The sequence below is a fragment of the Ailuropoda melanoleuca genome, chromosome 2 (genome assembly GCF_002007445.2).
Source record: "Ailuropoda melanoleuca isolate Jingjing chromosome 2, ASM200744v2, whole genome shotgun sequence".
In the NCBI taxonomy this organism is placed as follows: domain Eukaryota; kingdom Metazoa; phylum Chordata; class Mammalia; order Carnivora; family Ursidae; genus Ailuropoda; species Ailuropoda melanoleuca.
Window position 1 is genome coordinate 34011937 of NC_048219.1, and position 22240 is coordinate 34034176.

At 42.4% G+C, this 22240-nt stretch overlaps 1 protein-coding gene across 1 annotated transcript in view; it reads right to left on the reverse strand.

Moving 5' to 3' along the window:
* Positions 1-7058: 7058 nt before the first annotated feature.
* LOC100482335 (cytochrome P450 2J2) overlaps positions 7059-22240 on the reverse strand; it is a 37776-nt gene continuing 22594 nt past the window's right edge. The window contains exons 6-9 of the mRNA XM_002917199.4: positions 20530-20671; positions 17352-17539; positions 11567-11705; positions 7059-7552 (exon numbers count right to left, since the gene is read on the reverse strand). Of these exons, the coding sequence (XP_002917245.1) occupies positions 7374-7552; positions 11567-11705; positions 17352-17539; positions 20530-20671 (648 nt within the window). The 3' untranslated portion in view covers positions 7059-7373. The remainder of the gene's footprint in view (positions 7553-11566; positions 11706-17351; positions 17540-20529; positions 20672-22240) is intronic.

Sequence of the window (22240 nt, forward strand, 5' to 3'; positions counted from 1 at the left end):
AACCAAGTTCCCAGCCTTTCCCTAGAAGGAGTTCAACTTCACACCTAACCTCCTTCCCCCCCCAGCCTTTTCAGCTGCTACCCAAGGGACTGGCTTCTAACCCAGCTATGTATGAGACCTAGCATGACCCAGCACTTGCTAGGACCCTGGGGGCAACAGAGAACAAAACAACCATTTGAAAGTGAGTGTGGTCTAAATGAGGGAGCAGGAATTTGCCACAACTCCTCTCCCCAGCTCAGTGTAGAGCAAGTGAGTGATAAACTCCTGCTCCCAGCTTCCCCCTGAGGAGAGAAGGAATTGGACCACACACCTAGTGCTCCAAACTTTTCCAGCTGCTAGGTGAGGAATTGGCTTTTATCTCACTTGTCTTGAGGCACTGACAGGACTTGGCATACTCTATTCTCTTGGGGGCCACTAAATACAAAGATGGAAGCTTGGACAGGCACAAAGGTTTAAGAGGCATTCAGAATCTCTAGCCAGGCTGATTTATGAGGCTCATCTTCTATACGAGGCCAATCTGTGAAGACTGGGAGAGGTGGGAGGTGTTTTATCTAATGTGCGAAAACCAACATAGAGTGTCTGCGAAAATGAAGAAAGAGGAAAATCTGTTCTGGATAAAAGAACAAGGTAAATCTCCAGAAACTGACCCTAATGGATGGAGATTTCTGATTTACCTAACAGGGAAATAAAAATAATGATCATAAAGATGTTCACCGAAGTCAGGAGAACAACGCATGAGCTAAGTAAGAATGTCAGCAAAAAGATAGAAAATATTAAAAAATACCAAGCAGAAATCATAGAGTTGAAGAACATAGTAACTGAAATGAAAAATTCAAAAATAAGCTTTAGTGACAGACTAGACTAAGCAGAAGAAAGTATCAACAAACTAGAAGGTCATTGGAAATCATTTGGTAAAATGGGCAAAGAGAAAAAAGGATGAAAATGTGAAGATAGCTTATGAGACTTAGAGGATACTCATTATGGGAGTCCCAGAAGGAAGAAAGAGAAATGGGCAGAGAGCTTATTCAAAGAAAGAATACCTGAAAACTTTCCAAACCTGGAAGTATGGAAATCTAGACCCACAAGGCCCAAATGATACCAAATAAGATGAAAGAGATTCACATCAAGACACATTATAATCAAATTGTCAAAAGTTGAAGACAGGATTTTTAAACAGCAAGAGAAAAATGACATGTTACACACTAGGGAAGTCCCTTAAGATTATGGGCAGATTTTTCAGAAGAAATCTTGCAGTGCAGAAGGGAGTGGGATGATATATTCAGAAAGCTGAAAGAAAAAAAAAAAAAATCCTGCCAGCCAGGAATGCTTATCCTGACAAACCTGTCCTTCAAAAATAAAGGGGAGGTGAAGATTGTTAGACAAACAAAAGCTGGAGGAATTCATCACCACTAACCTGCCTGAAAAGAAATACTAAAGGGAGTTCTTCAAGTTGAAATGAAAGAATGCTAAATAGCAACACAAGAGCATAAGGAAGTATGAAAATCATTGGCCAAGGTAAATATAATGTTATATTACTTACAGTGGTGGGTAAATGACAAAAGTATTAACAATAACTATAAATGATGTTAATGGATGCACAGTACAAATGGATGTATTGTGACATCATTAACATATAATGTTGGGGGAGAAGAGAGGTAAAAGTGTAGAGATTTGTTTATAAGTGAAGTTACCCACTTGGAATTGACTGTTAAGATAGTTTATGTAAGCCCCATAGAAAAATACTTACAGAAGTTACATAAAAGAATATGAGGAAAAAATTAAAGCCCATCAATAGAAAAAAAAAATACACAAAGGAAAATAGGAGAGAAGAAGAAAAGAACTACAAAATAAATCATGTAACAATAGGATAATAAATTCCTCTGTATCAGTAGTTATTTTAAATGAAAATTGATTAAACTTTTCAATCAAAAGATATAGAACAGCTGAATGGATTAAAAAACCCAGGACTTTGTGCTATCCATAAGAAAGAATAAAGTAGGCTAGAAAGTAAAGGGGTAATAGAAATGGAAGACAGTTCTTTCCTATGGCAGCCAGAAGAAATGAGGAGTATTTTTCAACCTTTAAAAAAGAAGGAAACACTGCCATTTGCAACAAGGGTAAACCTGGAGGACATCATGCTAAGTGAAATAAGGCAGTGAAAGACAAATACTGCATGATATCACTTAAATGTGAAATCTGAAGCGCCAAGCTCATAAAAACAGGGTGTAAAACCATGGTTGCCCAGGGGCTGGAGGGTGGGGGAAATGGGGTGGTAATCGTTAAAGGGTATAAAGGTTCAGTTATGTGGGGTGAATAAGTTCTGGAGATCTAATGTACATATGGTGATGACAGTTAACAATACTGCATTTCATACTTGAAATTTCTGAGAGGATAGATCTTAAGCCCCCTGCCCACCCTCCCCCACACACAAAGTGAACTATAGAGATGATGGATAAGTTATGTAGCTTGAGCGTAGCGATTTTTTTCACAATGCGTGCTTACATATAAAAACAAGTTTTATACTAAAAATATATGCAAAAATGTCTCCTATTAAAGCCTTTAAATTGAGATAATTAGAATTTATTAATATTTTAAAGTTGTTAAAAATAGCTTATCCTCAGTTATTTGTTTCGTGAATCCAACGTCTGGGTGTCCTCGGGGAGTTTCTGTTGTTTGCTCTGTATCCTGTGTGTCAGCCATAGTTTGCTGTTTCTTTACATGGTTCATAATTGGTTTGTTAAAAATTTGACATTTTAAATGATATAATGTGGAGACTCTGGAAATCAGGAACCACCCAGGCCTGTTATTGTGACTGTTGTCATTTTTGTTGCTTCTTGTTTGGTGACTTTCTAGGATGAATTCTGTAAAATTTCTGTCCTCCGTCATGCGAAGCACCTGGATGTCCCGCTCTGTTGTACTGCATTCAGCTCATGTTTGGTTACATCTTGGACACGCCACAAGGTAGTTTACAACTCTGTCTTCGCTTTAATTTCCTGCCTATGCAGAGCCTCAAGGTCAGCCAGAATGAGAGATTAGGGCCTTCTCAGGGCCTTCCTGGCCCCGCACATAGTCCTTGCACGTGCCCGGCCTTTTAGATTCCCAGAAGTATGATAGAGCTGTTTGCAGCTCCCGTGGACGTCTCCTTCCCCAGTTGTCCCTTTTAACCCTCTTGTTAGCCTCAGTTGGTATCACCACCATGGTTACTGCCATGTTGCACAACTGTTACTGATTTTTCAACAAATGCCTTACAGTGTGGTTCGCACAGACTCAACTTTGCGTCAGGTAAATAAAGACAAGCCCCGAGAATGGGGCTTTTCAGGGAACTGCCAGACAGGTCAAATAGTGACAGCTGTCTGGTCACGGGCCGTTGGGGTGCTCCAAGCCCATCCTCCTCCCTCCAGGGGTTACTTGGCACTAGGTGTTCTCAGCTCCATGCTTGTGAGGCTGCTGTTTTTTAAGGGGACTGCATAGCCGGGGAGAAGAGAATGGGAATAAGGTAAGTTAAAATGCCACCGTGCCTGTTGTTGTTACTGAGATCCAGCTCTTTTATTTTAATTTTTTTCCACCTTAAACAAATGCTCAGGTTGTTGAAAGACTTTGGTTACTACTCAGAGTTCTGGGAACATGGATTTTTGATGACTTTTGTTAGTTTTCTAGCTGCTTTAATGGAGGAGTGGCTTTTTGAAGGCCCTTACTTTGCCATTTCAGAAGATCTCTCCATAGGTCAGATTTCTGGAACTAGAATGGATCTTAGCATACAGTCTTTGAATGTGAAGTGAAGGCACATAGAGCTCAGAGACTTGCTACATAGCAGCAGGAAACATCTGACGCCCTGCACCTTTAGTGCTCCTGCTCTGCCTTAGTCACTCGGCTGCTCTCCCCCTTCCTATAGGTCCAACCAACATTTACTGAGCATCTGCTATGCACCAAAACTGTTGGGGACTGAGCCTGTGTGAGCAAGGCACAACTGCCCCTAAAAAACTCAGTGTAACTGGGAGATGACATGGATAAAGGAAATGAAAACTTTTGAATAAAATCCTCAGAGAATGGAGGAGGGAGCAACCAACTGGCTGAGAGTCAAGAAAAATGTCATTGAAGAGTTGACATTTAGGCTGGGTCTGCCATATGTCACGAGATACTTCTTACAGAAGAAAATAGCTTATATGGAAACATGAAGATGACAAAGGACCTAGTCTGTCTAGAGAATTGATTGGAGTTCACTTGTTTGGCAGAAATACTAAAAGATGTGATTGATGAGCAGGTTTCAGATCACAAACATTATCATACACCCAGCCGAGGAGGAGGCCCACACATACGGCCGTGCCCAGTCCAAACGCAGAGGGCGCCTTTCCCCTAGACTCCCAGTGATGGCACCCTGGGGTTTCACCATGCAGCAGCCCATCAGAGGGTTTATGGTAATCCTGTAGTCAATAGGGAGAAATATTGTTCTGTGAACCCAGCGAGGAAAATGTCAAATTGTCTAGGAAAAAAGGTATAGAAATAACAAGTTTTTGTCTGAAATAACTATAACAGCATTACAACTACAATTTAATCTATTATATGCCAAGCATCCTGTGGCTTTGTTTAATATAACATATAATTATATATATAATATATAATATAAATTTATATGTTTAATATGTATTAAAATAACATTTTATATGTTGTATATATACGTATATATAGAGAGAGACACACAGGCATATTTGGTGTTCACAGTAACTACAAACATAAATATATATGGGCCTCTCAATTAAAATGCTGATGTATCGGACAGTTTAGGATAACTTATGCTGCGTAACCAACAATCCCAAAATTCTAGTGGCTCACAGCAAAATAGGTTTGTCTGATTGCATGTCCATCTTGAGTCAGCTGTGACTCTGCTTTATTTCTTTGTCACCGGGATGTAGGCTGACAGACCTTTATCTGGGACATTGCTGGTCTCATGGCAGAGAAAAAAGAGACATGTTGAACTTGTGGAACTTCCACTCATTTTATGGAGCAATTGACATGGCCGTTCTTGGACATATCAAGGCAATTATACATAATTGTCCCACGGGGAAGAGTACCACAAAGAAAGGCAACCCAGAGAGGGATGGTGGCTCTTTTGATCAGTTTCGTAATTTGCCAAAGTAGGTGTTAATTAATTCTATTTTGCAGATTAGGATGTGAGTTCAGGAAAGTAAAGTAGCCTGTTTAATTCACAGGCAAAAGTTAATAAATGGTAAAACCTGGAACTGAATTCAGGCCTGGCCCCCAGGTCATCTAACTGTCTGTGCTATACTCCTCCACCCCCTTGAATCTTTTCATGTCGTTTTATGTACATCAGAGCCCTGTAATATCTTTGGACCTTTGATATATTTGGACTAAGAGAGGCCTCTGTTCTGACCCTGACTGTTGCAACAGGCATCATCAATGATTCCATGCCAGCCCCTGAAGGTGGCCCTTTGCATTTGACCCTTTATTCTTGCTTAATTTCTTATCTGCTTCAAAAGCAGAGGGAAAAGTTCTTAGCTTTTCAGAGCAGAACACATAGCTCATGATGAATGCGGAAAAACACGGTGTGACCCAGATAGTACAAAATACCCATCCCGGGACATTAGCCTATTCTTGAGAAATAAGCATGGGGAAAAGGAGTAGGTGGCCCCATTCCAGAAAGCTACCTGGGAAATGGAACAGAGACAGGCAAGAACAGGCTTGCACTCCTCTACTGTGTTCCTGAAGGATTATAACAGAAGTTGGCATGAGGACTGAGAAATAGGTCATTGGAATGAGGCGACAAGGACAAAGGGTAATGGCAGAGGTCTGACTGGGAGTGATAGGTCCAGTATAGCACCAGCCCATAATTACTCTACCTTACTTTATTTATTAATTCACTATTTTTTTGAGCCCTGTCGTATTCCAGGCAGTGTTCTTGAATAAGACAGATACTCTTCCTGACCTCGAGGAATGTAATTAACTAACTATTGCTGTGTAACAATGCATCTGAAAACATAGCGACTTAAAACAATAACCATTTAACTCATAAATCTAAGGTTGGCAGTTTAGGCTGGGTTCAGTTGGGCAGTTCCTGTCTCAGCTGGGATCACTCATGCATTTGCATTCAGCTGCTGGATATGTTTGGGTCCAGCTCATCTCAGATGGTCGTAGCACAACTCTGGTGCTCGGCGAGCTGTCAGCTAGGGACGCAGCAGCAATGACTGGGCCATGGGTTTCTCATCATCCATCAGGGTTACGTGGGCTTGTTTAAATGGTGGTAGTAGAGTTCCAGTAGAGCAGGAAGAAGCACACATGGTCTCTACCTTAGGAAAAAAGATCTTCTATATGGTTTAGTCTAGTTTAGCAGGTGTTTTTGTGTGTGTTTGCATTGGGATTGGCGTCAAAACTCCACGGACCGTCAGTGTTACCTGGCCTTCAATTTTCGGCCCGTTGTCTCCCCTCAGCAACTACCTGCAGAAGGATTGAGCAGGGTTCCTGCATTTCTGGTTCCCTTCTATGAAATACTGTACCAGGGCTCAGTTGAGTTTGGGTGGTAATACTTACTAATCAAAAGCTGACCATCTATTTGCAAGAAAAGTTCACACTCACCCCATAGTTAAATCCAATGTGGACAGCCTGAAAATAAATGTCTGTTAGAGGAATGAAGGCAAAGAGGTACCCTTAAGGATGGAATATAATTCCACAGTGTTTCCCAAACCCGTTCCCCACGTTTAGTTGGCAGTGGTCACACTCTGCTTAGTCCTGATTCCAAAGCCAAGGTAGTGTTTCCTTAGGTAAACCACAGAAACTGTAGAAATAGGGGGTAACAGCTCCCTGGCTGACTTCCCTGAGGGCCATTCTGAGGTGGGAGCAAGATAAAGCTTGCAGAGTGCTACCAAGGGTGAGAGCATTTGTGGCCAGCCTCTGGCTGCCCCAGAGTCCATATTCTAATTCTTATCAATCATTTGGCACCACTGTGACCTGAACCACCTCCACAGGCTAGAAGCAAATCCGTGTCTAAAGAAGGACACAGGAAAGGGGCAGATTTCAGCTATAATTTTTATGATCAGCTGCATGGTTTCCCAAGCCACTCAAAGTCCATTATTCCCTCTGATTCTCACAGTAGCTCTTCCGTCAGAGGAGGACTCATTATATGCTTCTCCTCTCCTGGATGAAAAGGTAAATCATTTACACCATGAAAGATCTGCTCAAGACCCCATCAGAGGGGACAGCAAGGGTGGGATTTGGGTCGCGCTTCCTCTGAGTCCCAGTTCCTGTGACTGTCCCTCAGAGTCCCTTCCCATTCTGTCACCTCCCTCCTGAGCAGGCGCCAGTGCCTTCAGAGGACACAGCAGTCCTCCTGCTCTCCTTTCTCCTCTCCCTCCCTGACAACTTCATGCCCGAGGGACTGCGCAGAGTCGATGGTTGACTGGGGAGATGGTGAGGCCCGTTCTGAACTTCAGGCTCAGCTGCTCATTGTTTGGGGGCCTGAAGGTAAATTTTTGCACGAGGGAAGTGAAGAAGATAAACAGCTCAGACTTGGCCAACTGCTCTCCAAGGCATACCCTCTTTCCTGGAAGACAAAAACATAAAACAAGTCATCTTCCCATTTGGTGTGGGTGTGCAGCTGGGACTGACATCTTCCACTTCTCGAAATACCTAAACAGAAGAAGGGGCTGGGAGGCCCCAGAGCTTTATGAACAGAGGCCCATTTAATCTGACAACCACCCAGGCCAAAGTCTGGACTCAAAAACTCCATTGCTTTCAAGGGTCAGGCAGCTGACCCACAGGGTGTAGGACAAAAGAGGAGGGAGGCCTGGGTTGACCTCAAAAGTGGATGTGTAGCCAAAAAGGCTTTTCAAAATCAATCAGCAAACAACACTAGCAGGGAGCAAAACAAAAAACTCTGTGTTGATTGATTTTTTTCATTCCTTAAAACTAGAAAAGTATAAGCCAGTAAATATCAGAGCAGGGTTTCTAAAATGCAAAATATTTTTCCCTTATGTTTTCCTCCCTAATGACTGGGGATCCCATGGCCATGGATGGTCCTCTACACTGGAATTATCTCAGGCTTGCTCCTTGAATAGTCCTTATACACAGTGGTCCTTCCCCCAGTGGGGTGTTTGCTTCTAAGATGGGGCCCTTGCTGCACCCCTTGGCCCACAGTTGGTACCATCCTAGCCTCATCCCATTCCCTATTATGTGGGGGAGGACCTGGAGACAGAAGGGAGATCCAGTTCAACTCCTTCCACTTTCTAGCCATGTGATTTGGGCATCAGGGGAAGTGTGTGTGTGTGTGTGTGTGTGTGTGTGTGTGTGTGTGTGTGTGTGTGTGTGTTTGTTTAAAATGAGAACCTCGGGGCACCTGGGTGGCTCAGCTGGTTAAGTGTCTGCCTTCAGTTCAGCTCAGGTCACGATTTCAGGGTCCTAGGATCAAGCCCCACATCAGGCTTCCTGCTCGTTGGGGCCTGCTTCTCCCTCTCCCTCTGCATGCCACTTCCCCTGCTTGCGCTTGCTCTCTCAAATAAATAAAATCTTAAAAAAAAAAATGGGAACCTTATTTTAGGGGCACCTGGGTGGCTCAGTCAGTTAAATGTCTGACTCCTGATTTTGGCTCAGGTCACAATCTCAGGGTCGTGAGATCAAGCCTGGCATTGGGCTCCGTGCTGGGCATGGAGCCTGCTGAAGATTCTCTCCCTCTGTCCCCCACTCCTTAAAAAAAACTAAAAATAAAATGGGAACCTTATTTTATATGTTGTGTGGGCTACACACTGAATCTAAATAGACCAAAGAATTTGATCACTTATATAGCAAAACAAAGTATCTTTTTTTAAAAAAAAAAATTTTATTTACTTATTTGAGAGAAACAGAGATAGCAACAGAGATAGTGAGAGAGAGCACAAGCAGAGTGGAGAGGGAGAAGCAGGCTCCCCGCCAAGCCGGATGTGGGACTCGATCCCAGGACCCAGGATCATGACCTGAGCCAAAGGCAGGAGCTTAATTCTGGAGCCATCCAGGCACCCCCAAAACAAAGTATCTTAACACATCCCTGGATAATAATAAACGTTCTAGCTGCAAAATAGCTTAGCATTAACTTCATCTGGTTAATTGTCAAAAAATAGAAGAATATAATTTTAAAGGCTACCTTTAAATAAAACGTTTTCAGTGGCAGGATTACTGAAATAGCTTTCTGTGTATTACAGTTCTTTATTGTGATACTTTCCATATCATGCCTTTTATTCTGAAACACTTTCAAAGTACAGAAAACTTGCAAGAATAATACAAAGAACCTGTTTCTCCTGAGTGATTTATTTGAAAGTACATCGTCTACATTACCTATGAAATCTTTAGTATGTATTTCCTAAAAAGAAGGACATTCTCCGACGTAACTACCAATGCAGGAAAACATGGACTCGTTACCACCATTTTGCCCCCAAGACCCCCAGTCAGGTCTTGCCAGTTGTCCCAACAATGCCGTTTATTGTAAAGGGACCTGTTGAGTATCAGCTGTTGCATTTGGCATTCATGCAAGTGACTCCTCAGCTTCCACAACTGGCTTTTTTTTTTTTTTAACTGAGCTTTTCATTTTAATTCCATACAGTGTTATATGAGTTTCAGATGTGCAATATAGCACTTCAACAATTCTACACATTACTCGGTGCTCATCACGACAAGTGCACTCCTTACTCCCCATCACCTAGTTCACCCATCCCCCCACCTCCCTCCCCTCTGGCTACCATGAGTTTGTTCTTTATAGTTAAGAGTCTGTTTCTTGGTTTGTCTCTCTCTCTTCTTTTTTTTTTCCTTTGTTCATTTGTTTCTTAAATTACACATGACTGAAATCATACGGTATTTGTCTTTCTCTAACTTATTTCACTTAGCATAATACTCTCTAACTCCATCCATGTTGTTGCAAATGGCAAGATTCCTTTTTTATGGCTGAATACTATTCCATTGTGTGTGTGTGTGTGTGTGTGTGTGTGTGTGTGTCTCTATACATTCCAGGTCTATATGATTGGCTTTCTTGAAGATGACAAATTACTTGGTAAGTGTCTTTCATGTTTCCTCGTGATTAGATTCAGGTTGTGAGGTCATGCATTTCTGATTCTCAATCACAAAGAGAGATAAGAACGACTGCAAAAACAGCTCCAGTTCCCCTCTACTCTGTGTACCCCCTTCCTTTGCAATGTGACTTCATAACCTTTCCTACCAAAAATTATAGTATTTTCCCTTCCCTTAATTGGGACCGACCTTAGGACTTGCACTAGCCAATAGAAGTGACAGAATGCCAGTTCCTGAGCATTCAGAGACATTACTTCTGTTCTCTCTCTTGGGATCTTAACACTAACATGTAAACAAACCAGGCTAGCCTGATAGAGAATGAGAGATAGTGTGGGAAGTTTTGTTGTTTCAGCTGAGGTCATCCTAGATTAGCTTTTCAGCCAGCTGACCTCCCAAACACGTGAACAAGCCCAGCTAAGACCAGCAGAGCTACCTAGCTGAACCATAGACTTGTAAGCAATAATATTGTTTTAATAACTTACCGTTTCAAGCCACTGAGTTTGTGGACTGTTTGTTATGCATACCTGTGCTGATACCTATGGAATGAATTCTGAAAGTGGAAGGGCCTTTAAGTGGGAAGGTGAGTTACATTCTAGTTGTGGTAAAGAGCAGTAGACTAGACATATAAAACCTTGAGCCTAAGGCCCTGTTCCCCCAATTCCTTGAGCACTGGATCTTGGATAAGAAACAACTCTCTTGGGGCGCCTGGGTGGCACAGCAGTTAAGCGTCTGCCTTCGGCTCAGGGCGTGATCCCGGCGTTATGGGATCGAGCCCCACATCAGGCTCCTCCACTATGAGCCTGCTTCTTCCTCTCCCACTCCCCCTGCTTGTGTTCCCTCTCTCGCTGGCTGTCTCTATCCCTGTCGAATGAATAAATAAATAAAATCTTAAAAAAAAAAAAAAGAAACAACTCTCTTATTCTTAGTTTCCTTGTATTAAGAATGGAAATACCAATCACTTTCCTGTCTAATTATTAATAACTGGGTTCCTGCAAAGATTAAATGAGATAATGTGCTTACAAATGAAGTCTAATTAAGAGGGTATGATAAAATTCTCAATAGCAAAGCACCAGTGAGGCAAGAATAATTATAATCCTTGAAATATACGGCTGGGACTTGGTACTGAAATAACAGAACTTGAAGCTACTGTAGACAGAAGACTGGAAGGTATTCCTACATCTCATGGCAGCTTTCCTATTAGGAAGGGACTTGTCCAATGTGAGCAAAGATGACATAGAATGAGGTGAAGTAAGACAAAGAAGATCTAATCAGAATCACCTCAGATGCACTCAGTCCTTACCACATGCATTCAAATTCCAGGTCCTCCCCTTCTGAGCCGAAGTGTCATCAGCAAAGTGATACTGGATCAGAAAACCAATCTATATTTATTTTTAAGTTACTGATAAGCAGACCACCATGTATTCCACAGTGTGGGCTCTGTGTAGCATTTGTAGCAGGGAGAAGAATAGGGGGAGGGCTAAGAGAGGAACTCTGGATACTGACACTCCTGTTTGTTACAACTCACCTACTGAGAAAGGCAGAAAGGTTTCCCTTTTCTTAAACTGTCCATTCTCCAGAAAATGCTCCGGATTGAACGTGTCGGGGGTGGCCCATTCTGCAGGGTCCCTGTGCAGTGCAGTCAGATTGGTCAGGATCATGGTACCCTAGAGAAGGCAGCAAAGACTCAGGCAAGGCTTGACCCATGCAACACACCTACTCAGAAGAGTCGCAGTTCCCTGACTCCTATGCCAGGGCCTGACTACATCCCACCCCTGGACTCCCTCACTCTCTCCAACTCACTGTCTTCTGCGCCCAATCCCCCACCCACCCACTGGGGTCCCTGCTCTTTGTGATGGGACAGCTTAAAATGATGGGCTTGCAGGGAATTTGCCCAGGGAAGTGTAGCTTCTATTGACTGCAGAATGGATCTTTCTACAGGGACATATCTCCATCAATGAGAGAATTAACTACAGTTGGCTAGTCAGTACCGTCGTACCAAAATCCACCCAGCCGCTCAGCAAAGTGATAACAATGGCAGCTCCACCAGGTAAAAGATGTCTCATCCATCTCTTCCCTCCAGTGTCTGGTACACTCCATAGGAGGTTGACTAATAGAATCAGGTGCCTCAGCAAAAGGAACCACTATCCATCCAGGTACATAGCAAGAAACCCAGGAGTCCTCCATATTGTCTCCCTTTCCCCCTTTCTGCCTTCATCCAATCCTTCACTGAGGCTGATCAATTTTACTTTAAATGTCTCTTGATTCTATCGCCTCCATTCTGTGTCTACCCCTGCCTTAGTCCAGCCTACCAGCTGGCATGCCTAGACTCCTGCAAGAGTTGCCCAACTATGCCCATAATGTCTCCCCTTTCAATCTGCTCCACGCGTTAAAAGCAGAGTGAGCTTGGAACATGACTTAGTGATGCCACACCCATCCACCCACCCTTGAATATCTTTCAGTAGCTTCCCACCACCCTGACCTCTGTCTGGACCACTCTCCTTCTACCTGCCCTCACATACAGAGGCCTGCTTTCAGCTTCTCAAAAATGCTATGTTCTCACTCATTTCCAGGCCTTTTTGCAAGCCATTCACCTTGCCTGGAATGCCCTTCTTCGCTACTCTGTCACTGAGCTAACTCTCAATCACCCTTTAATCCTCAAACAACACTTCCCTTTGGAAGTCCTCTCTGACCACTCCTGCTTCTCCTCCCCATTCCAGCTGGCCTGTATCTTTATGGAAGCCAGTGAGTTCTCCCCGCTGGGCAGCTATAGTTTGTAAGTATATACTTGCGTGATTATTTTATTCAGAGTTGCTTTCGCAGATGGGAGCATTTTAGATGCTTAATGGACATTTATTAAATTAATAACTGCTATTTTGAGCACTTTCTATACTAAACACTACATGCATGATCTCATTTTATCTCCACCTATGAAGTAGTTTTAAAAGCATTTTACAGATAAATAAATCGGCTCTGAGACATTAAGTGACATGCCCAGAGTCACACAGTGGGAGGAGGAGGTAGAGCCATGATTTGTACAAGGTCTAGTTCATGTCAAAGCCATGGCTCGCTCCTTGCCTCTACAAGGTATAGTCAGTTAGCTCTCTCAGTTCCCAGGGTCTTAGTTAAAGCTGATATTAAAAAATCAGTGACAGAATGAGTCTGTTGAACTAAATGAATTGCTAGAAAAATGCAAACAGCTGCTGTGAAATAATTTAGACCTCAGCCTTCACCCGCAAGGTGTCATTCAGTAAGAAAACAGTGAATGGAAACAGCTGTAGGAACAGGTATAGGAATGGATAGGCTCCTCGGTTTCTGCCTGTTGAGAGAGACCCCAGATAAGACACATGCAGAGGGACCTAGACAAGTTGGAATGGATCCACAGAGGCTGACCAAGGTCTTGAGAAAGAAAAGGAACTGTAAATGTGCAATGTGGAGAGAGGACACTAGGGGGCAGAGGAGAGCCGTCTGCCGAGATCTTAAGACTGGTGGGCCGCTTGAGAACAAAATTTCCTTTGTGAGGAAATTGAATCAGTAATCAAAAATCTCCCAACAAACAAGAGTCAAAGGCTGGATGGTCTCCCAGCAGAATTCTACCAAATATTTAAAGAAGAATTAATACCTATTTTTCTGAAACTGTTTCAAAAATACAGAAATGGAAGGAAACTTCCAAACTCATTCTACGAGGCCAGCATTACCTTGATCCGAAAACCAGACAAAGACAAAAAAGAATTACAGACCAATATCCCTGATGAACATGGATGCAAAAATTGTCACCAAGATACTAGTAATAGGATCCAACAGTACATTAAAAGGATTATTCATGACGACCAAGTTGGATTTATTCCTGGGCTGCAAGGGTGGTCAACATCTGTAAATCAATCAATCAGTGTGAGACACCACATTAATAAAAGGAAGGACAAGAGCCATATGATCCCCTCAATAGACACAGAAAAAAATTTTGACAAAATACAGCATCCTTTCTTGATAAAAACTCTCTGCCATGTAAGGATAGAGGGAACATACCTTAATAGCATAAAAGCCATATACGAAAACCCACAACAAATATCATTCTCCAGAGGGAAAAACAGAGCTTTTCCCCTAAGGTCAGGAACATGACAGGGAGGTCCACTGTCACCACTGTTGTTCAACATAGTACTGGAAGTCCTACTCTCAGCAATCAGACAACAAAAAGAAATAAAAGGCATCCAAATCAGCAAAGAAGAAGTCAAACTTTTACTCTTCGCAAATGACGTGATACTCTATGTACAGGAATTCAGTAAAGTCACAGGATAGAAAATCAATGCACAGGGGCGCCTGGGTGGCACAGCGGTTAAGCGTCTGCCTTCGGCTCAGGGCGTGATCTCGGCATTATGGGATCGAGCCCCACATCAGGCTCTTCGGCTATGAGCCTGCTTCTTCCTCTCCCACTCCCCCTGCTTGTTCCCTCTCTCGCTGGCTGTCTCTATCTCTGTCAAATAAATAAATAAAATCTTTAAAAAAAAAAAAAGAAAATCAATGCACAGAAGTCAGTTGCATTTCTATACACTACCAATGAGACAGAAGAAAGAGAAATTAAGGAATCGATCCCATTTACAGTTGCACTAAAAACCATAACATACCTAGGAATAAATCTAACCAAAGAGTTGAAGGATCTGTACTCAGAAAACTATAGAACACTTATGAAAGAAATTGAGGAAGACACAATGAAATGGAAAAACGTTCCATGCTCATGGATTGGAGGAACAAATACTGTTGTAATGTCCATGCTACCCAAAGCAATCTACACATTCAATGCAATACCTATCAAAATGCCATCAGCATTTTTCACAGAGCTGGAACAGACAACCCTAAAATTTGTATGGAACCAGAAAAGACCCCGAATAGCCAGAGGAATATTGAAAACCAAAGCTGGGGGCATCACAATGCCAGACTTCAATCTCCATTACAAAGCTGTAGTCATCAAGACAGTATGGTATTGGCACAAAACCAGACACATAGATCAATGGAACAGAATAGAGAACCCAGAAATGGACCCTCAATTCTATGGTCAACTAATCTTCGCCGAAGCAGGAAAGAATATCCAATGGAAAAAGGAGTCTCTTCTATAAATGTGCTGGGGAAATTGGACAGCCACATGTAGCTGAATGAAACTTGACCATTTTCTTAGACCATAAAGAAAGATAAACTCAAAATGGATAAAAGACAGGAATCCATCAAAATCCTAGAGGAGAACATAGGCAACAACCTCGTTGACCTCGGCAGTAGCAACTTCTTTCTAGATACTCTCCAAAGGCAAGGGAAACAAAAGCAAAAATGAACTATTGAGACTTTATCAAGATAAAAAGCTTTTGCACAGCAAAGGAAACAGTCAACAAAACCAAAAGACAAACTACAGAATGGGAGAAGGTATTTGCAAATGTCTTATCAGATAAAGGGCTAGTATCCAAAATCTGTAAAGAACTTATCAAACTCAATAGCCAAAGAACAAGTAATCTAATCAAGAGATGGGCAGAAGCATGAACAGACATTTCTCCAAAGAAGACATACAAATGGCCAAGAGACACATGAAAAAATGCTCAACATCACTCAGCATCAGGGAAATACAAATCAAAACCACAATGAGATACCACCCCACACCAGTCAGAATGGCTAAAATGAACAACTCAGGAAACAACAGATGTTGGTGAGGATGTGAAGAAAGGGGAACCCTCTTACACTGTTGGTGGGAAAGCAAGCTGGTGCGGCCACTCTGGAAAACAGTATGGAGGTTCCTCAGAAAGTTGAAAATAGAGCTACCCTACCACCCAGCAATTATACTACTTGGTATTTATCCAAACGATACAAACCTAGTGATTTGAAGGGGAACATGCTCCCCAATGTTTATAACAACAGTGTCCTCAATAGCCAAAATCTAGAAAGAGCTTGATCAAGATGTTGATCAACAGATGAATATGGATGAAGATGGGGTATATATAAACAATGAAATATCAGCCATCAAAAATGACATCTTAACATTTGCAGCAGTGTGGATGGAACTAGAGGGTATTATGCGAAGTGAAATGAGTCAGTCAGAGAAAGACAAATACCATAGGATTTCACTGATATGTGGAATTCAAGAAACAAAACAGATGAACATAGGGGAAGGGAAGGAAAAATAAAATAAGATGAAAACAAAGAGGGAGGCAAACCCTAAGAGATGGTGGGGGGATGGGGTAACTGGGTGACAGGCTTTAAGGAGGGCACGTGGTGTGTAATGAGCACTGGGTGTTATATGCAACTGATGAATCACTAAATTCTACCCCTGAAACTAATACTACAGTATATGTTAACCAAGCTGAATTTAAATAAAGAATTTCCTTTGTGAGGACAGAAATTTAACAGAGACCAACTGAAAACAATTGCAGAGACTCTCTTCAAGTGCAGGTAAAGCAGCTCCTGTGGAGAGAACATGGTATAGTACAGAAAAGATGAGCCTGGGAAACAAAACAGATCTGCTTCTGGAACTCAGCTCGTGTCACTTCAGAGCTGAGCTATCTTATGCAAGCTTAATCACTCCTGAGCCTCGACTTCCAAATTTATAAAATGGAAATAACAGTTGTCCTGAGAACCGATGAAGACCTTTTGAAAGCACCGATAGCGTCCATGCCATGGCACATACTCCTTGCTTAATAAGCATTGATTCCCTTCTCTCCTTTTCAAATAACTAATACTGCAGTACCTGGATTGGCTTCCCTTGTAGACAGTCCCACTGCAGGGTTTTATGTAAAAGCTGGAAAAACACTTGTGGGGAGTATCATGCTATACATACCAGCATTAAGGTGATATTGGCCCAGGTAGTCTCAAAGGTCCCTTCATATTTTAATATTCTGTAACCCCATGATTGTGAAGCAGAATTGCCCAGGTCTGGCAGGTCCCTAGTGCTGTGAGAAGCTCCACCTGGCAAAGTACAGGGTTCCGTGGTGAAGTCTGACTGAGAACTTCTGCTTGCTGTATTCCCACAAAGATCCGTAATGCACATTACATGGTAAAAAAACGGAGACATCCCACGGCAAAGAAAAGCTGGTCTTTGCCTAAACACATTTGACCAAAGAATCCTCCTTCCCCTCCATAATACCTATTAATGCCTAGTTGAATTAATGTTCCAAAGACCACACGTAGGGAAAAAAAGCTAGTATTATCTCAAGTGTAGTATATCTCTCTTCCCGTTTAAGTGATTCCCTGGGACAAGGGTGCGGGTCACCCTTTCAGTTCAGAGTTTCTACCATTTAAAAAGATGGGCTCAAAGATCTGAGCTGGGAGTCCCTGGTTACCTTGGGCAGGTAGTATCCAGCAAGCGTGGTATCACCTGTCACCTCCCTGGGCACGTTCAGGGGGATGATGTTTCCCATTCTCTGCACCTCATGGATGACGGCGTTGGTGTAGGGCAGGGACTCCCGAGCAGCTATACTTGGCAGCTGTGACCGGCCAATCACCCTGTCGATCTCAGCTTGGACTTTTTCTGGAAAAGAAGGTTCTATTGTTCTATTATTCCACAACCTCCCTAATGCCTGATTAGGCTGAAGAATGGAATAATCAGGGTCAAAATGGCTAAAGAATTAAAAAAGGGGGGTGGGGGCTAAAACTATCGCAGGCACTATAGACTGGTTTCCCAGCAGGTTTTTCAGAGTGAAAAGCGGGCCTGGGTTTTAGACGTATCTGGTTTCGAGCTCCTGCTCTGCAACATTGTTGCAAGTTACTTCAACTCTTTGAGCCTCAGTTTTCTCTTATTAGTGAAGATAATCTACATTCCTCTTCAGGATGTCTTGAGATTTATATGAACTGATTTAGGTGAGCACCCAACAAATCAAAGAAAATTTTAATTGTGCCCCAAATTTACCTCTTTTCCTCTTTTTTTTTTTTTTAACAATAATAGAGATTTTAGCTGGACACCTGGTTGCCCAGGTACAGACTACATTTCCCAGATTCCCTTGTGACTAAGTATGACCATGGGACTAAATTGTGGTCAATAGAATATATGTAGAAGGGATGTTTGATACTTAAAACATGTCCTTAAAGGGAGGGTGTGCATTTCCTTCTTCTTCTTCCCTTCCGACTCGAGGAAAGGCAGCCCTTGAAGTGAGCCATCTTTGAGAGTGCCAACAAGGACATCTGGATACAACAGAGCAACATGCTGGAAGGAGCTCAGAACCCAAAGAGCTCTGCAAGTCCAGCTTAGGCTTTTTTACTTTAGAGAGAAATAGAGAAAGTGAATTTCTTTTTTACTGGCCACTTAAAATGTTTTTAAAATTGTGGTAAAATACATGTGACATAAAATTTATTATGTTAACCGTATTTAAGCATGCAGTTTAATGATGTTGTATATATATTCACCTTGTGCATCCAATCTCCAGAACTTTTCATCTTGAAAAACTGAAACTGTTTATCCATTGAACAATAACTTCTCATTTTCTCCTACCCCAAGCCCTTGGAAACCACCATTGTACTTTCTGTTTCTATGAATTTGGCTACTCTAGAAACCTCATACACATGGAATTATACAGTATGTGTCTTTTTGTGACTGTATTATTTAACTTAGCATAATGTCCTCAAGGTTCATCCATGTTAGAGCATGTGTCAGAATTTCCTTCCTGTTTAAGGCTGAATGATATTCCACCCTGTTCCACATTTTGTTTACCCATTCTTCCATTCATGGACACATGGGTTGCTTCCACCTTTTAGCCATTCTGAATAAAGGTGCTATGAAGTTGGGTATAAACGTCTGTCATTTTAAGCTATTGTTATTTTAGAGACCCTATTACAGAAGCCAAATCTATATCCTAATGAGGTAGCTTCTCAACTTTTTAGAAAATGTAATTCATAGTTCCAAAAGCCTTTCACATCATGACTCTAGACACATAAACATAAATATACATACATATAAAACATACTTCTGTGTATAAAAGTTTCATGAACAGATTTATCCCTAGTACATAGGAAGTACTCTGATCTTTTCTGTTTTTATTTTAGGGAAAAATGTTGGTCTTGATCTACTAAATTGATTTTATGTCCCATTAATAAACTGTTACCCACAGTTTGAAAAACTATATCCTAATAGCCCATCTCTCATATGCTCAAACTGTTCTGGGTCCTAGAGAGAAAGAAAAAAAAAGATTATAACAATCACTGCCTTTCTGATCCAGCAATTGCACTACTGGGTATTTACCCCAAAGATACAGACATAGTGAAGAGAAGGGCCATATGCACCCCAATGTTCATAGCAGCATTGTCCACAATAGCTAAATCGTGGGAGGAGCCGAGCTGCCCTTCAACAGATGACTGGATTAAGAAGTTGTGGTCCATATATACAATGGAATATTACTCAGCTATCAGAAAGAACGATTTCTCAACATTTGCTGCAACATGGACGGCACTGGAGGAGATAATGCTAAGTGAAATAAGTCAAGCAGAGAAAGACAATTATCATATGGTTTCATTCATCTATAGAACATAAGAACTAGGAAGATCGGCAGGAGAAGAATGGGATAAAGAAAGGGGGGTAATCAGAAGGGGGAATGAAGCTTGAGAGACTATGGACTCTGGGAAGCAAACTGAGGGCTTCAGAGGGGAGGGGGTAGGGGAAAGGGATAGGCTGGTGATGGGTAGTAAGGAGGGCACGCATTGCATGGTGCACTGGGTGTTATACGCAACTAATGAATCATGGAACTTTACATAAAAACCAGGGATGTACTGTATGGTGACTAACATAATATAATAAAAAATATTATTAAAAAAATCCCTGCCTTTGAATGGACAACAGTCTTTATGGAAGACACATGAATAATGTGCAATCAGCACAGTAGTGGAGGTGTGTTAGAGGAAGTAGCTGCCTGCAAGCGTGGGGGAACATCTTAGGAGAGGGTGTATCTGAGCAGATTCTTCAACTGCACCTGGTGATTCACCACGTAAAGAAGTTGGGGAACTGCACAAGTGGTAGAGGGAAGAGCCGGCCTGATGGCAGAGGCATAAATAAGGACAGTGCAAAGAAAACAACATGTAATTTAATGAGACCACCATGCAGGGTGGATGGAGCTGAGGCTGGACAGACAGACGGAGGCACATCAGAAGGCATGATATGCCAGACTAAAGAGTTTGAATATTATCCGCAGGGCAGTGGAAGACATTACTTACAAGGATGGAAGGCTGTAACCAGATTTCATGTAAGAATGTAAGTCTTTTCCTGGAACTCACCACAATGTCAATTGACTTCATTGTTTCCCCTCTAGACTCTGAGTGTCCTGAGGGCAGGGACTCTGTTGTATTGGTATGATGTGAACCCATCAGAATCCTAACAGATAAACTGAAGAAGATACCTATTCTCAAGTCCACATCACCTCACGAATGTCCTGTCTTTTCATTCTACCATGCTATCTCCTAGCCCCAGCTCGGGGGCAGTATACTCCAGGAGGCACCATTCTGTCCTGGCTCAGCCACACTCACTGACATGCTCACCTTGGATTTCTGGGTTGAGGGCCAAGTAAAGCAGACCCCAGCGCAGTGTTGTTGAAGTTGTCTCAGTTCCAGCAAAGAAGAGGTCCAGGGTGCTACAGATGAGGTTTTCTCCATGGAAACTTGAAGCAGCATTGTCCCTATTCTAGAAAGCACAGTGTTTATTGGTTTATTCAGTTGGTTCTTGGTTGCTGCAACATACAGGGGCTTCATCCTAGGGCAAGAACATGGAAGAAAAGATCCCCAGGAAAAATATCTTTCACTTTGGCCATCTAAAGAGGTAAATTCTTATGACGGCAATATCGCTAGCATCCTCCTGCCCCAAGTGCTGGAAGCTTTTGTTAGCTTTGGTGGGTGAAAAGCAAGACAACCCTTTTGTTTATGCCTATAATTCGGGAGAATCTATTAGGACGGTGGAAAGAGAAGCAGTTTAGTAGAAAGACAGGCCTGGACTCCAATTTAAGCTACATCGTTCACTATCTGCATGACCTAGGGCAAGTCACTGAATCTCTCTGCACTTCAGTTTCCTGTTTCAGAAAATAGAAATGAAATACACATGCCCTTTAAGATGGCATTAGGAATTACATGAGATGTAAAGAGCACGTAACAGATACTCAACACATGCTCGTACTGATCCAAGGAAGAATAAACTGAATTCCTCTTATGTAAAACAATTTTCATATCTCCCTGTTAATCTCTTCCTTCCTAGGTGAAACCACTCTGATTCCATCAGCCACTCCTCACAGCACTCCATCATCTTTATCACCTTCCCGTGGAAGCTTCAGTGTGTCAACAGTCCTCTCGATGTGTGGCCCCATACCTGCGCAACATTTACCAAGTGAAGTCTCCTCCTCTGTGGAAAGATCGATGCTTCTGCTAATGTTATCCAACACGGTGAAATAAAAGATGGGAAGGATAGAAACCCACCATTCTGTCAACTCCAAGAGGAGGCCCAACTAATCTGACAAGTGAAAGGTTATGACGCTGATGCTGATGCATGGATGTGTATTGACCCCAGGGGTTACTGTGCTGAAGGCTATACATCCACTCCGGCTTTTCCCTGCATCTTTCCTATAATGCTGGAAAGTGGATGGTAGGGAGATCAGGGAGGAAGGCAAAAGTCTCACTCGGGCCCTGAGCTTGGACTCTAGCATCCAACTCAGCTTTTCTTGTGTTCTGCACTGGAGGCTAAGGAAAGGGGCAGGCAACTGGGCACAGGTCCCACTAAAAATGAAAGAGTCCTTTGAAGCTCATTTGTTAAGTTTTCTTTTGTATATAGCTCCTTCAGATATGGGTAAAGGGCAGAGAACAGAAGATGAACAGGCAGTATTTGGGCATCCCCAAGGCCTCAAGCCAAATACCGTTCAACCCCTATCTTTATTTCTACTTACCTTGTCAATCCTGAGTTAATGCTACCCCTGCACTCTATGAAATGCTGCCTCTATCCTGACTCCCCTGTGGTAAACCAAATAATGGCCCACAGAGATGTCCGTATCATAATCTCTGAAACCTGTGGATGTTACCTTATGTGGCAAGTATAAAATTTGTCACATTATGGCAAATATACTGGCTTTGAAGATGGAAAAAGGGGTCATTAGCCAAAGCAGCCTCCAGAAGGAAAAGTCAAGGAAACAGACTCTTTCTTAGAGCCCCCAGAAGGAACCAGCCCTGCCAACACCTTGATTTTGGCCCAGTGAAACTGATTTCAGATTTC